At 29.1% G+C, this 16,444-nt stretch overlaps 1 protein-coding gene across 4 annotated transcripts; it reads right to left on the bottom strand.

The window, feature by feature from the left end:
- Positions 1-3,245: 3,245 nt before the first annotated feature.
- LOC100166443 (huntingtin-interacting protein 1) lies at positions 3,246-13,049 on the bottom strand. Of its 4 annotated transcripts, none has more exons than XM_016800264.2 (19): positions 12,831-13,049; positions 12,392-12,516; positions 11,423-11,486; positions 11,105-11,304; positions 10,795-11,014; positions 10,446-10,720; positions 10,184-10,374; positions 9,886-9,991; positions 9,479-9,563; positions 8,777-8,865; positions 8,614-8,697; positions 6,795-6,926; positions 6,582-6,729; positions 6,211-6,288; positions 5,998-6,144; positions 5,683-5,909; positions 5,361-5,614; positions 4,388-4,617; positions 3,246-4,288 (listed from the first exon to the last, which is right to left on the bottom strand). In XM_016800264.2, exons 2-19 carry the CDS (start codon positions 12,473-12,475, stop codon positions 4,134-4,136), a joined length of 2,769 nt encoding a protein of 922 aa, XP_016655753.1. In that variant the 5' UTR covers positions 12,476-12,516; positions 12,831-13,049; the 3' UTR covers positions 3,246-4,133. The 4 variants fall into 4 exon arrangements, with proteins under 4 accessions (XP_016655753.1, XP_016655752.1, XP_001949271.2 ...); XM_016800263.2 differs by having other exon boundaries at positions 12,392-12,519; XM_001949236.5 differs by lacking the exon at positions 8,614-8,697 and having other exon boundaries at positions 12,392-12,519; positions 12,831-13,048.
- Between the last annotated feature and the right edge of the window lie 3,395 nt (positions 13,050-16,444).

Here is a 16,444-nt window from a genome sequence, read left to right on the forward strand (position 1 = left end):
ACGCCATGTATGATTTTATTATTTGTTTTCATTCCTTCGAACGTGGTCATCACCACATCATAAACAAATTATGTGAAATAAAAATATTTTCTTAACTTCTAACACCAAACATTAAAAAAAGACCCACAAAAAAATTACACCCTCTAAAATTTTACGCCCGGTGATCAATCCCCGGCTACCCCCCCCCCCTAGTTCCACCAATGGTAGTCAGTACCAATAGAACTAGGAATTTGTTTGTTAAATCGAAAAAATACAACAATATTAATAGGAAATGTATTATTTTCTTATGCATAATACTTGGATATTTATAAACTGCTTACGCCCACGATAGAAAATCAGGTTTGAATATAATGGTTACTTAAGAATAATTAGTTGGTACTAAAAATAGTTTCATGATTATTCAATTTCCCGATTTTGTACCATAAAAAAATTTTTAATTAAAATGTATTTCAAAGATTTTTAGTGCAATCAGTACAATATTATCATGTTAATTTTGCTATCAAAACTATGTTTCTTCGATTGATGAACACCGAGTACCATTAGGCATAAAAAACCATGTTTTTATACGTTCGATTTTTTTTTTTTTTTGTAGAATGATGGCCTCCGAATAATAGGTGGGCACGTCATGTCTTTTATCCAACAGTAAATTATCTTACAGTAATGAATAATATCAAATTAATAAACAAATGTAATTTTTACTTACCTCTGGTAGTTGTGTTTAAAATAAACTATAAACTCCTTTGATATTGTTAAACAATAAAAATGAATACACGTTACAACCGTTCGGTTTTAGACGTGACGGTAAAATGACGAAATTTTCTCGGTCCAATTATAAACTAATATTAGTATTCATCATTTAGTGCGAGTAGTTTATGCGTTATAAGTTTAGACAAGTGGAGTTTTGTGGTACGGGGTTACCCCTCGAAATGTATGTTCACTAAATTCGGTTAAAATTTTAAATCAATATTGATGAATTTTGCATAACTGAAATAATGAAAACTGATTGTTTACATATTTTCCAGTCACCAACAAAATGGGCCACTTAAGACTTTGAAGTGAAAATGTCTATAATTTTTTTCTTGTGTGACCATGACAATAAGGGAGGTGGGTGATCAGATTGAATTTAGCCATACCTGACTCAGAGGTCTGCGCACGCCTATGAATATATATATAATAATTATTAAAAATTGTTCTAAAAACCGTCGTTAATGGGTATGTAATACGCCATAGTACCTATGAGTTATGACCACATATGTTTGATCAAAGGCAATGCCCTATGTACAAAATCACCATTATTTGAGAAACTGAGAAATAATACTAATAAATAGCTATTATTATTATTATGATTAAGAACACAGTAGTAGACTCGAATAGTTAATAGGTAGTTAATACTATTAATATTCGAATAGTTAATACTCTATTTACTATTTATCTAATAGTCATTAATCATTACCATTATTATTATGAAATGTAATGATAGTACATATTTTATAAAATATTTACTTAATAAATTTTGTGTTTATATTGTAATATTAAAAAAATATTTTTTCTCATACCCTTATTTTTTATAAAATTGCCTCTGACCATTTTTGGAACGATTTTAGAGTCGATAAAACGATTGTATAATAACCATGGAATTGGTGCAACAGTTACACACATTTTAAAATTAGGATTAAAAATGTGTACAAATGAAATAACAATCGTTGATACTAGTTTGGAGTCGGTGGGACCAATACAAGTCGATGGCGGTACTGGCGTAACGTTACCCCAGTGCCGCCGAAGGAAAATTGATTTTCCAGAGTTTGGGGAGGTGTACAAATGTTTTAATTAGGATTACAAATGTGTACAAATGAAATAACAATCGTTGATACTAGTTTGGAGTCGGTGGGACCAATATAAGTCGATGGCGGTACTGGCGTAACGTTACCCCAGTACCTACCGCCAAAGGAAAATTGATTTTCCAGAGTTTGGGGAGGTGTACAAATGTTTTAATTAGGATTACAAATGTGTACAAATGAAATAATAATCGTTGATACTAATTCGGAGTCGGTGGGACCAATACAAGTCGATGGCGGTACTGGCGTAACGTTACCCCAGTACCGCCAAAAGAAAATTGATTTTCCAGAGTTTGGGGAGGTGTACAAATGTTTTAATTAGGATTACAAATGTGTACAAATGAAATAACAATCGATAGGATACATTTTGACTGTGATTTTTAGTTTGGTGGTACTGGGGTAACGGACCTCTGCCAGCGTCATTGATAAGAAGAAGTCGGGTATCTAGTTATTATACATATCTGTAGTGGTCATAAGTTGACTACGACGGTCGCATACCGATAGCCCCATCTCGTTGTCACACTATCGTCCCATGTCTGTACAATATATTTTGTCGTCGTATTTTACATTAATTTCTCATGTGAGAATGAGAAATAACAAATTTGAATAAAACTGCACCATTGATCAAATGTAATATTTAAAAATGTACCAGTGAACATTATAATAATTACCAGAATAATAATTTAGATGGTATTAGTTAACATTTTGTGTCGGTTAATTTTACTATGATATCATAATATTCATAGTCTAAAGTTTAAACTAAAATAGGTAGACATCTCCATCAATCATCAATTTTCTGTAAATCATCTGTGGTCCAGACACAACATCCGGTTAGGCTTTAATCAAGTTTAAGTGTGTAGAAGAAGTTTCCCTAAAACCATGAGAAATTGCATTCTCTAAAATACCTACTTCAATAAAAAATAATTTTTACAATTATATAAATACTGGTTATTCGATACTCTGAATTGAGTAAAACTATGTATACAAGTACAATTTAATATTATATAAAATTGACATTTTAACATATCATGGCTTGCTCTCCTATTATTTAAATTCCATACAAATTTAGGAGTATTTACTTATTTGATATTATTTCAAACAATTTCAGTTTTTGTTTCACATAAAATTAATTATTTGTTGGGGGAGCTTATACCTAGTTTCATATTATAACAAATAAATAGAAAAACTTTTTAGACAAATTAATGCACAAGTTAACAGTAGAATTTTGTTTAGTCAACATTGAAATAGTCGGTAGTACCTACCTTTTGCTTAATATACTATTTATTTTAATATTTATACTGTGATTAAGATCATGGTACTTGAGAGATAATTTGCAGAATATTATAACACAGGGAAATGAAATGGAAAAATAACCAGGTGTATAAGACAAATTATTATTTGACAAATAAGTAGTAATAATTCTTATTTTATTATATAAGATGTACAATAATAATATTTATATAATATAAAAAGGAAACATAATTAAATATTTGGTTAGGTTACAATGATTAACAATAGTTTGTGAATTGGCGCAGATCAATGGCCCAATAAGTAAGCTAAGTAGAAAAATTATAAAATATGCCACAAATAAAGTAATAATAGAAAAATTTAACTTATATTTTCTAAGTTAATGATTTTTAAAAAAAATGTATATAAACATAATAACTTATATCTAATTGATCGCTTGTGCAACAACTACAATATATTCCATAATAAATATTAAACAAAATATCCATTATTTAACAATAAATATTAGATTATGTTGTTTAATACTTCATTAGAACACAGCATTAAGATACAAACTACATAACTTTTTTAATATAAACGTCAACAAATGAAATAACATTTTTTTAAGCATGCTTGATAAACAGTAAAAATGTAAAATAAAAATGGAATATGAATAGATAATTATAAATAAATAATTGTCTAGTTATTGTACCCAAAGTCCTATAAATTGAATGTATAACTGGCAATTTCATAATATTAAAGAACAACTTTAGAAACACAAGTAAGGAGATCTCTGAAACTGGTACTATACAATATTATTTAACAGCCATATAATTAGGTTACTAATACCCATTTTCATGTTTGCAAATATAATGAAAAAAAATATTAATAATTTAATAAGCTTAAAATGGAATAAGAGTTTTAACACATAATTTGTCTAATAGTAGTAGGTTGAGCAGTATAAAAATATAAACTTGGTCAAATTATTAGAAAAAAAAAATATTATTTCGAAGCAGATTAAATTTGATACAAAAGACTAATTATTATTAAAGGAAATGTATGTTTTGTTCGCTAACTTTGATCTTCTTGGTAATGTAATTTACGCAACGAAGATAACTTCATCCTTTCTTTTTCTAATGATGATTCTAACTCTAATACACGAACTTGGCACTCAATTTCTAAACGTTTGGTTTGATGTTCATTCAAGACACCCAAGTCTAGTTCTTCTGATAAATATATGAAAAAAAAAATAATAAATAAATACATTTTGAACAAAAATATTATTTAATTTTATTAAGTATATTAATCTTATAGTTATTTATTACCTGTTTGTTGAACTAATTGGGCGCACGATTTGGCAGTGGCTACCACTGTAGCAGTAGCATTTGTAACATTACGTGATGCTTGTGATAATTCAGCCAAATTATCGCTATTTCGTGAAGCTTTTACACGGCTGGCAACCACAAGTTGTGCTGTCCCAGCAGCCACACAATGAGAAGCCACTATTAATCTTTCTAATTTTCCTTCACCACTAACAGCCTCATTGGCCGCATCTCTGTAAGAACCATATTTAATTTTTATGACATTGTTTATATACAATTTATTATAAATTATAAATTAAATACAAAATGCTTATATAATATTTAAACCTGTACTTTATCAGTCAAGGTAACAGTATTGTTTTTAATTTTAACAGAGTAAAGTTAAAGACATTCCCCAAATGAATAATATTTAAACAAGCTTTCAAAATATACTATAGTATAATATAACATATTTAAAAATTCTACAAAATACTAATAACTAAGAAATAAAAATTATTTGCAGTTATATTGTAAACTAAATCTAACAAAATGAAGAAAAATGTGGTACAGTAATTAATATGCTTATAATGAAGATATAATTAAGCATTTATATTATTAATAAATATTTCTATTAAGAAATACTGTTAAAATAGGTCTGATAAAATGTAAATTAAAAACTTTTATGGTTAGTGAATCAAAATAATAATTAATTATAAATACAAATATTTCTTCATTTATAGATTTGAAAAAGTTGAAATTCTCTTGATTTTAGAATGTAGTTAAGTACAATAAGTTATGTTCACACAATTTTGTTAGCATAAAATATGTTCATTTAAAATAATTATCTCTCTGTTATGTTTACACAACTACACTCCGTCAATAATAAACAAATATTTTTTCTACTAATAAGAAATCATGTTGTGGACAACTTATTTTATATTTTGGACATTATTATTATAATTACATTATTTTAATATTTAATAATATTGGTACTTACAACAACCCTTTAGCACCCAGACCTATAGATTTAGCTGCAGAAATTAGTCCTTCAGTCCACTGATGGTTACGCTTATAGAATTCTTTAGCTGACCCATTCGAACCTTGATTAGCTACAATTTCAGCTTGAAGTTTACGTGATTTGTGTACCAACACTCTGATGGAAGCCATGAGGGAAGTACATGAATCCAAAATTTGTTCATTAACTTCCAATTTAATTCCAGAATGTGCCGCTCTAGATTCAGTGATCATTTCCTAATATTTTAAATATATGGAATTATTTATTTTAAAGATTATTTTGTATTTAAACTTTTAATGTGTACTTGAATGCGTTTAGCCGCTTCTTCAATTGCTCTATCCATTATACTAAGCTCATCTTCAACCAAATCGCCCAACGATTCATTTGCTTGTGTGGAAGAAGCCATAGATTCTACATCATTCAATGTATTGTTAAGACCCTTGCAACATTCATCAATTTTGATACCTGTCTGCCAAGCTGTTAAGAGCTTTACACTGTCTTTTCCTACTTGTTTGCATTTATCTAATAACTCTAGATATAATATAAATAACAATAAATTATTATTGACAACATATGTAAAACAAATTAAATTACACATAATAGTGTGAAAAATATTTACTTTGAGCATCATTCAAGTCGGATTTTGTGTTTGATACAGCTTTTCCAAAAACAATATACATGGCAACATAATGGGCAAACCCTGCAACCTCGTCTTTTCCTTTTCCAATAGTACCGACAAGTTTTTCTTTGATTAAAGATACGCATTCTAAATTTACCAAGAGAAAACAAATATTAGTAAGAATTACAATTATAATATAATTGGACAACATACCAGGGGAACAAGTAGCTGAAGACATAGACGGATCATCTATCATTTCACATGTATGTTCAATTATTTTACGACAGCATTCTAATAAAAAATACATATTGTATAAACATCAAATAAGTACAACAAATAAATGTATTATACATAAGGGGCCATAAAATTGTGGCCCGTAGTCAAATTTTATCCTGTGCATAAACTAGAAAAAAAAAAGTCAAAATCGATAATATTACATGTTCTACTGTTGTAATTTATCATTTTTGTTCATACAGGTTTTTTTTAGCAATTTTAGCAATGTGGTTCTTCAAAAATATTAATTTGTGACCCCTGTAAGCTGTAGTATACATTATAGGTATTATTACGTAACATTATGTACTAACCAAACCAAAGAGCATTGGTCGAAAATCGTAATTCCTCGGATTCTGAAAGTCTTAATTCTAAATCAGATTTTATAAGTAAGGCATCAGTCAATTTTTGCTTGGCATCACTAACTTCAGTCTTCAATAGTTCAGTTGCCATCAGAAGTTCCTAATCAAAAATGATGTGTTAATTATCATAATATAAATATATGATTTGTATATTATTATTTATACATCATTTTGGCGAGTAGTTGAATCGACAGTAGTTTGGAGTGCTATTAATTCCTCTTCAAACTTTATTCTTTGAGGTCCCATATTAAATTCAACAGTACGCATGTTTAACAACTGCTTGTCCACGTCAGATTTCTATAATAACCATACTTATTTCAAAATATAATATACACTAATTATTAATTAACATCAATATTGTACATTTATCTACTATATACTTATTAACATCATATTATTCAATATTTTACAACACGTAAATTAAATTACATTTATAGCCTATGGCAGGAGTGGCCACATTTTGAAATTAAAATTTTAAAAAAAATGTACATGCCCACTGATTTTTTTTTTTTTTGTACAAGGTTTACAAAAAAAATTTTTAAATCAGGTATTTATTTTGTTAATTTAAAACATTTCATTAAAACACAAGCAAAATTAATGTTATCCATCAATATTTTATTCCTTTTTTTGATTTGATGAAATTCATTGGTTGGGTAAATAAACATACACAACAGTATGTTCGCACAAATATTGAGTGTATAAAGACTTTTTTTTTTATTAAACGCCACTATGAAAGATTTAACAATGAAAAAAAATATTTGGACGTGCCATTAAAATTTGTCACCTTTAGGTTTGCCATCGCTGACTTATGGTATTCTGCAAACAAATTTCATCTAAATGGACATAAAGGAATTGTAACAAGTCATCTTATTTGACTCAATATATATGTATAATATATTTTTTATATAACTCTACATCAAGTAGTATATTTTTAATTTGTAGAAGATATTTAGATTATTTAGGTGCTTAAAAATTATAAAGTAGCAAACCAAATGCTAATAATTGGAGATAAATCCTACATAATGAGCAAATTAATTATATTTTTATATTCAATACTAAAATAGAAGGTCAACACAATAATAAAAAGAATAAAGATCAAATACATTTTACAAGTGTTTATATAAATCTATATGGGCATATCAAATATAAATATAAAAATTGTAATTTAAATTAATCTAATCTTTTATATATTGATGTTGACAAAGTGATTACACTACTATTCAATGCCCAATAAAATAATACCAGTTATATTAAATTATATACATCCATTTATAATTTCCGAACTACTTGCGTTATATGTGGATAGAAGTCTTTCAAATATCCATAATCAATAACAATTTATTAGTTGTATGCATGTATTTGGCGAATTAATTAACCCTAAAATTAACATTTCGGTTTGCTATAAATAGATATATTCTTAATTTAACCTATGACATTCATTATTTTAAATACTATTAATATTTACAAAATTATATAATTATCATTATTTAAGTTTTATACTTATTTAATTTCATATTCCGAATTAGAATATTTTTCCAAACACCTAATTTGATCTATAAGAATTGAATTACTAATTAGTATATTAATTCAAATCAGCAGAGTAGTAGCACAGCAAGATGTAGCGCAACTGTTCCACTCTAAACATTTTTATAAATAATAAATTATTCATTTAAATTTAACTTTTAATTTCAAAATTGTATAAAAAATATTCTGTTTGGGAATATAAAATAAAAGTTCTTAGTTTTGAAATAATGAGTTTTTTACATTAAAAAATTACCTCATATTATAATATATTGAAATAAATAATTTTAATCCAGCACTACACCCTCGACCAACTATTATAATATTTAGCTATAATCTAAAATACGTTTGAATAACTAAATAAATTTAAAAAGAGAACCATAATTTGTACAACTAATCATTCAATATTGACCTACACCTTCCCAATACCTTGCCCATCACGTAAAACACAACTATAGCTTACAATGGACAGTAACAAGGAATTGGCTGCCTGAGCAAATCTAGTCATTTTTTCTGATCCTTTCAGTGACTTATCGACGACAGCTTTCTAAAAATTAGTTATTTAGCGCACCAAACTAAAAACATAATATTATGATGTAAATAATAGTTTGATAACAAATTATTACCTGTCTTAACAATGTAATGTGTTCTTCTCTCAATTTAGTATACACTTCTTTCAATTTGTTGAACTTTTCTTCAAGCAATTTATATTTTTCTAAAAATTATAATCATAATTTTTATATTTTTATTATACATATTAAATACTGTTAGTAATATTATTATAATTATAATTTAATATTTATTAATTAAGATGTGACTGGAATCGTAAGTGATTCAGCTGGTTGTTAAACGATTCCCTATATCACAATAATTTTCAAAGTAGAATTATTATTATCTACCATTTAATAATAAGAATCTTTATGTCTATTTCGTCAAAATAAAAACAATACAATACACTAATCCCTCGTTATCCGCAAAGGTTACGTTCCAGCAAACCTGCGCGGATAACGAAACCGCGGATAACGAGACCAGTAGTTATCATAGACCCATAAGTACATATATGTATGTATAGTGTATATGTGTTATACCTATAGCGATATAACAACAATTATCTACAATTGTCAAAAATAAATTTCTACAGTGTTCGTGTAATAACGGTAAAACGTTATCGCAATCGCATTAATAATTTGTTATCGTGGACCCAACCGCGGATAACGAGGGATTACTGTATTATAAAATACTTATTGATGACTCATATGTCATATAATTCTCCACTACAGTATTGACTTTGACATTTTTGTCTTAATGTATATTATATGACAACTTACTATCCAATTCATCAAAATTGTCCATAGAATTTACTTGATGCATTAAATCATCTCTGATAAGCCTTTCTTGTGTTAATTCACTATCCTGTGGAATTTAATAATAAGTAAATAAAATAAGTAATTTAATCGATACATTATTAAGACTAACCAAAAAAGAATAACTTTTTTACTGTGTGAAAATAGTGTTTCAAATAAGATTTGGTGGTCTTAAGATTGTTGTTGGACAGTTACTTTGTATTTAAATATAAGTCACGTTTTACGAGTGACGTCCCAAAATCACACCACCTGACAGGCTGTAACTACATAGAAGTAATTGTCCGGAAATAATTTTAAGATAACCAAAATATTCACACTAAAAAAATCATTTTTTTTTAGGTGTATAGTCCCTACTTTAACAAAATGTATACTTTTTTTGCCAATTCCATTTCTAATGTAGAAACTTGTTGTTTTAATTGAATTATTAATGACTGATGAGCGTTCAATTCTCCATGTAAATGCTGAATCATGTTGTCTCTGTAAAGTATGTTCATAGTTTTATTTAAGTATGATAGAAAAAAAAACTAAAAACCATAATAATTTTTTAAATTGTTGTATAAATATAAACACTGTTCATAACATTATTTTAAGTGAACCAGTTCATAAATAAACTAATAAAATTTATGTTTAGTCCATTTTTTTTAACTAAAAAAAAATAAAATGATATACCTTTGGGTTAAAAGATCAGGAGATAAAGACCTTTGACTCGTTTCACTGCTAGTGACGCTATTCCCAATTCCTAGATCAACGAGTTCACCAATCATACTACTACTCTCTGATGGATCTTCATCTGGCAATACAATGGCAGCTTGAGTAACATAGGTTGATAGTTCCGCTTGTACCAAAAAATTTGGAGGATTCTAATATATATATGATAATGATAATAATAATAATCAAAATCAAATTCATACATTATTATTAATTATTTTACCTCGGGTAAAAGAGGTATCTGTATAAGTGTTTTAAAATACTGGAGATTAGATGACCCCAAATAAAATTGACGTAGTATGGTAAATTGTCTTAGGAAACGTTTTCTATGTCCAGATAATAGATCCGGTGGTAGAGTAGCATGCATTTTAAACAGGATTTTCACACACAAATCATACAACTGTGTAGAATCTAATATGCAAGGTAATAAAGGAGCCAATCGACACTGACCGTGGCTAGTCATTGAATTTGAGCGAGACATATCCAATGAACCAAAAACTATACAAAAAAATAAATAAATATACATCATGATCAGAGCAATATTAACTACAAATTACCATAATTATACTTACTTGCAGACTGAAGTCCTAAAATTTCATCAATATAATCAAACATTTCCACACACATTTGAAAATAATTATTAACATCATTGTCTCCTATTCTACACAGATCTTCTTCGGATAAAACTAGATTGCCAGGGAATCCAGGGTTACGTCTATGAAAATCTAATTTCGTAAGTAATAATTGACAATACTGTTGAATGAGTTTTCCATAACCATCTTTTAAATGTACCTTTAAAGTGCATGTATAATACAATTTATTAATAAATTGAAAACTATTTATTTTTTTATAAGTTAATGATAAGAAAAAAATTAACTGTACCCATAACTTTCCTAAGTCATGTAAAAGTGTTTTGTGTCTTTGTGATGATGCCAAAACATTTGGATGGCCTTCCCGCAAAACTTTGTGCAACACATGGCAAAATTTCCAGGCCACAATACGGTGTTCTTGTAATGGTAATTTAGTGACACAACGCCAAAAAGTCTCTGCACTTTTCTCTTGAAATGTACCTATAATAGCATCTAAAATAATTTGTTATAAGGAATTCATTTTATGGATTGTTTAAAATTATAAAATAGGTAGGTATAGGTAGATATACCTATATTTTATATAATTTATTAATTATTAAAAAAAGGATACTTCTAGCATGTTTTTCTTTTACTGGATTTTCCAATGTATTAATTGCTTTACTAATGCTTGCAGCCTGAAACAATAAATATAATACAAAATAATACTATATTACAATTTATATCCAAATAAAAAATGAAGTTTTCCCATTTTTTGGGAGCTTATGATTTATATCTAAATATTTTTTGAAAGTAGGTGCAATAGGTATACCTACTTATAAATGTCAGTAATATAATAATAACTCTAATATTAGGAATAGTGTTAATATAATTTAGTAATTACATTTAAAATAAATTATCTGTGAGTACTTATCTGAATTATTAGTCAAATTAAGGAAATAATTGATCATAATAATAAAATAACTAATTCATACAGATATCAAAAATAAAATAAAATAGGTAGGCCAATAAATGTAAGTAGGTATAAGTTCTTACATGAAAATCTTCCATTATTACAATGAAAAATTGGGTGCAGTTTGTCACACCTCTAATAAATATCACTGAAGGTGACAAAAAGTATAAAATGTACTCAGTTCTTCTAAACGTGGCTACTGCACAATTTTATTGGGAGATACTTATTATTCAATTCAATAAAAAATAAAACAAAAGTTACTGTAAGTACAAGTGATGACAATAATATTTTAGTTGGTTATAATTTTATAAATTCATAATCAATACTAATCATTTAATATTGCTAAGAGAGATAATGATGATATTTTTCAAGTGAAATTCTTATCTCAAATTATTTGAACAACATCAGCATGTTTAATTGAAACAAGTGGTCTTGACATTGGGCCAAGACATAGGTTTGAAGTGTTTATTTTCTATTACAAACTGTAGGATCTATAAAAATATAGATATAATGTGTACATTAAATTACAACAGCAATTGCGGTACACCTCAAAGTGGAAATACAACTGCACGAGAGGCCGAGGTGTCGAGGTTACCCGACAGAATCCTACGTAACTTGTTGATATCTTACCTGAATCTTTTCAAAGTGCTCGCGTACCTGGTCCAGACTGGTCTTCCGGTTTTGCAACACCCTCGGCAACGATAGGGACGACATGATGCGACAGTTGGTTGAATGAGCCGCCGCCGCCGCTTTTTCTGCTGGAACACACAATTGGATTGAAGATGACGTTCTGGTATTAATAAGACGACTGCCGCGTCACACGTTCCGTTCGTGAAGTGTCGCCGTCAGTGCCGTCCCGACTTGGCCACCGGAAAAGCGGTAACATATTGAACGGACGACGACGACAACATATCATAGGTATAACAATAATATTATTTATACTTGTGCAGTTTTGCACACAAAACAGAACGACGACGACCGGAAATATCGGAATACGGAAGACAACGAATTCGAACCACTTGAAGACGTTTAGGTATATTATTAATATTGGTAATAACACGATACTTACACAGTTACACGTCGTTGATTGGGCGGGAAAGGGTAAACGGAGGAAAAAAAACACTATAGACCTATACGTACACACCAGACACGGACACGGTGCCCCCACGACAAACTCAATTTACTACAATACTACGTTTCACTTGGATTCATTCATAATTTAAGTAAGGCACACACCACTATCACTGACGACGACTGTCCGCAGTCCGCCGCACACCAACACCGTTTCATTGATACGCCGCCGCCCGCCGCTGCTACCACCACCACCGGATGTAATAATAATAATAATAATAATAATAATAATAAATGGCTATTTATATTCCGTGTATGGGATTGGGAACAATATTACTACGAGAGAACTACCTACGATCGCCTTAGTGCAGCCAACTGATCATCTCCCCCCTCGGTTCTCACGAGAGGGGCGACACTGCGGACGGACATCACCAGTCACCACCGGGCACAGACGATTGCGCGGCGGTAGACGGTCTGTTGAATGTTCATCGTCGTAGTCGTTGTTGTTGTTATTGTTTATAATTTATATCATCATTCGTCGTTATTAATAAAATATTTCGTTTTTATTCGAAATAACGCTTTCTGGTCAGTGGATTTTTTTTGTTGTGTTCGTTGTTCTAGTTTTTTTTATTGTTTTTTTTATTAGAATCGTGTAAGCGATATAGGTACCTAATAAAGTAATAAATAATAACACGTAAATCGAAGCGTGCGCACGGAGTAGTCGTGGTAGACATTTGACTACTCTGCGAACTCCCCCCCCCCCCTTCAATATTCAATACTATGATGATACCATTGATTATATAATACACATATTACCTATAATGCCTAGTCGAAAATTTTATTTTTATTTATAAAATACTTTTTAGTTACGGTAAATGTAGTTAAATGAGGTTACGACTTACGACTTACGGTTACCCCATCCAAATTAGTTTTTACAACAGGCGTGAATATGAATATAATATAATATAATACAATATAATGCGTATGTGTGTGTGTGTGTTAATGTGTTATGTATGAGTATGACTACCTTGCCAGAAATGTCTGTGCACGCTTATGAATTTATTGTCGTCAATTTCATTACAAATATATTGTGCCAAAATGTCTAATGGGCATATAAAAATATAAAATTGACTCGACGTGCATAACAGTTGACTCTTGACATTTTAAACAACTATAAAAACAAATGAAAATTTGTTGCATATCAATCGGTATTTTTTACGCTACATAGGTGCGTATATCTCAGTTTTAGTGAGGTACATACTTATAGGTTTACGGGAAAATTGGTGTCAGTATACCTATCTTTGTGAAATAATTCGACCTAGATGGGTAACCGCAAGTCGCAGATTGGATTTAGCACTTATTATAATATATTTTAACATGGTTTCCACAACATAACTTAACTAAACTAATTTTTCTGACATCTCTAAAAATAATCCCAGAGATTTTCGTCAAATTCAATTGTGCATAGGTATACTGTATATTATATAATATATAAGCTACATATAAACGTTTGGTTTTAAGATATAGGTAGTTTCTTTATTCGAGGCCATAAGCGCAACAATTTGATGAACCTAATCTGCCCGAGTAACCATGACAACCATTAATATACAAACAACAAATAATAATACTAATTTCTACTATTACTAATAATTACTATTATAATCTACAACCAATGGCAACCATTTATAAACAAGATAAAAGTTTCAATTTCTACCGTGAATCTCATTATCGAATGGTATGGCTGTTTGACCTGTGTATAATGCGAATATCGGAAAATCCTTTCTTATTGCACATCTAGATAATTAAAAGAGCCACTATTCCATATGTCAAGTTCGTACGTTTTGTATTTTAGCGCCAATGTTATATATTTAAATTTTATTGTTCTGTATGCCAAATTGTAGCCAGCCCCGTTTATAATATATAATATAGAGAAAATATATACCTATGTTTTCATAATATTATATTAATATTGTTATTATAGGAAGCTTTAAAATCAATACTGACTTAGCTACCGTAAAACGGACTGGATAGTCAAAAGGTTAGTCAAATTAAAGTTTAAACTAAATTAATGGTATATTCTGTGTTATTAGCTACTCATATTTCAATATACAGTGGTCAAAGTGGGGAGATACGGGGGAAGGTATAAATTTATATTTTTCATCCCTCCACATAATATGTTGAGCCACTTTGACCACTGTCAATACCAGATACCCTAAACTGCAGCCAGAACGTATACAAAAGAATAATCGATTTGAACTTTATTGCAAATTAAAATTACAACTATCAATGGTTGTCGGTTATTCGTTTTTGAGTTACACCAAAAAAACAACATTGGTTTTGTCAAAAAATACTAAATATATTTTTTACGATATTTAAGTTTTTAAGTGAGTTATGAGTATAAAAAATCTATATTTTAAAATTCTCATAATTCACTTAAAAATTAAAATATTGTAAAAACCCAACACAGATAATATGAGATAATGTTGTTACCTAAAAGTTTGATAATAGGTCAATTCACTCTAATATCAAAACTAACAGTACATTATTGAAATTAGCAAACCAAAATTTGCTATGTCATACCATACCTATACGTATGTAAGACGAAGACCACACATGCGGATGCGACGTCCTCCTAACGTGGTCAATAATAGTTTGTTTAAAAAATCACATTTTTATTTTGGTTTTTCAAATATTAAGATAAATACTGGTACTTTTTACTTTTGTTCATCAAAAGTAAAAAATATATCCAATGTCCTATCTAAAAGTCTAAAACCACTCTCAAAGTAAAAAAATTGAAGCATTTTTACTGAGGTGATAACAGACACAAACAAATAAAATAAAAATAAAACGCACATACCATTGTAAAATCAATACCTTCATCGCTCCGCTGAGAATTTAAAATATTTAGTATAGTATGTATAAAGTAATTTGTTTTAATATTTATTTATTTTAGTAATTTCATGTGTGCATATTGAAAGCGAGCAATCAAATTATTAAAGGGAGAAAACAATAATTTCTTACAAGTAAAGGCAACATTGAACTGACACAAAACCTTGACGGCTGCAATATTATTATGTGCAAGTATGTATAGGTAATTTATATATCATATTATTATACACCACGCGCTGGCCTTTCCTTCTGCTCTATTGGGCTACTTAGTACCTACGACGACAACGGCAAAAGTGCAGATATGCTGCCAAGTGTCAACTATATATTATATGTAGCCAGGCAGTAACATGCATACAAATTATAAACTATAGGACAACTGTAGGCAATTTATCATATTAAATCAAAACGATGATAAAATGTATATTATCATATTATTTTTTATTTTTTTATTTTTATTTTAAACGCCATACAGCTTTTACAAAATATTACATATTAATGAATATACATTATAACATATTTTATACATATATATATTATATATACAGTAAAACTCGCTTAAGACGCTCCCACTTAAGACGCTTTTCCGCATAAGACGCTATTTTCGGTCGGACCCTAGACATTTCCTATACTAGTCAATGTAAAAACCACCTGTTAAGACGCTCGGTTTTTCTCTATCTCATTGGATAAGACGCTCTTTTGCAGTGGCGTCCGCAGGGGGGGGGG

The sequence above is a fragment of the Acyrthosiphon pisum genome, chromosome A1 (genome assembly GCF_005508785.2).
Source record: "Acyrthosiphon pisum isolate AL4f chromosome A1, pea_aphid_22Mar2018_4r6ur, whole genome shotgun sequence".
In the NCBI taxonomy this organism is placed as follows: Eukaryota; Metazoa; Arthropoda; class Insecta; order Hemiptera; family Aphididae; genus Acyrthosiphon; species Acyrthosiphon pisum.

What these genes read in the sequence shown, in the direction of transcription:
- LOC100166443 (XM_016800264.2), bottom strand. Translation starts at nt 12,475, where the DNA reads ATGTCGTCCCTATCGTTGCCGAGGGTGTTGCAAAACCGGAAGACCAGT. An exon ending in AAAAGAAAAACATGCTAGAA is followed by an intron (nt 11,305 to 11,422) that starts GTATCCTTTTTT and finishes AAATTATTTTAG; the next exon opens with ATGCTATTATAGGTACATTT. An exon ending in CCAATTAGTTCAACAAACAG is followed by an intron (nt 4,289 to 4,387) that starts GTAATAAATAAC and finishes TATATTTATCAG; the next exon opens with AAGAACTAGACTTGGGTGTC.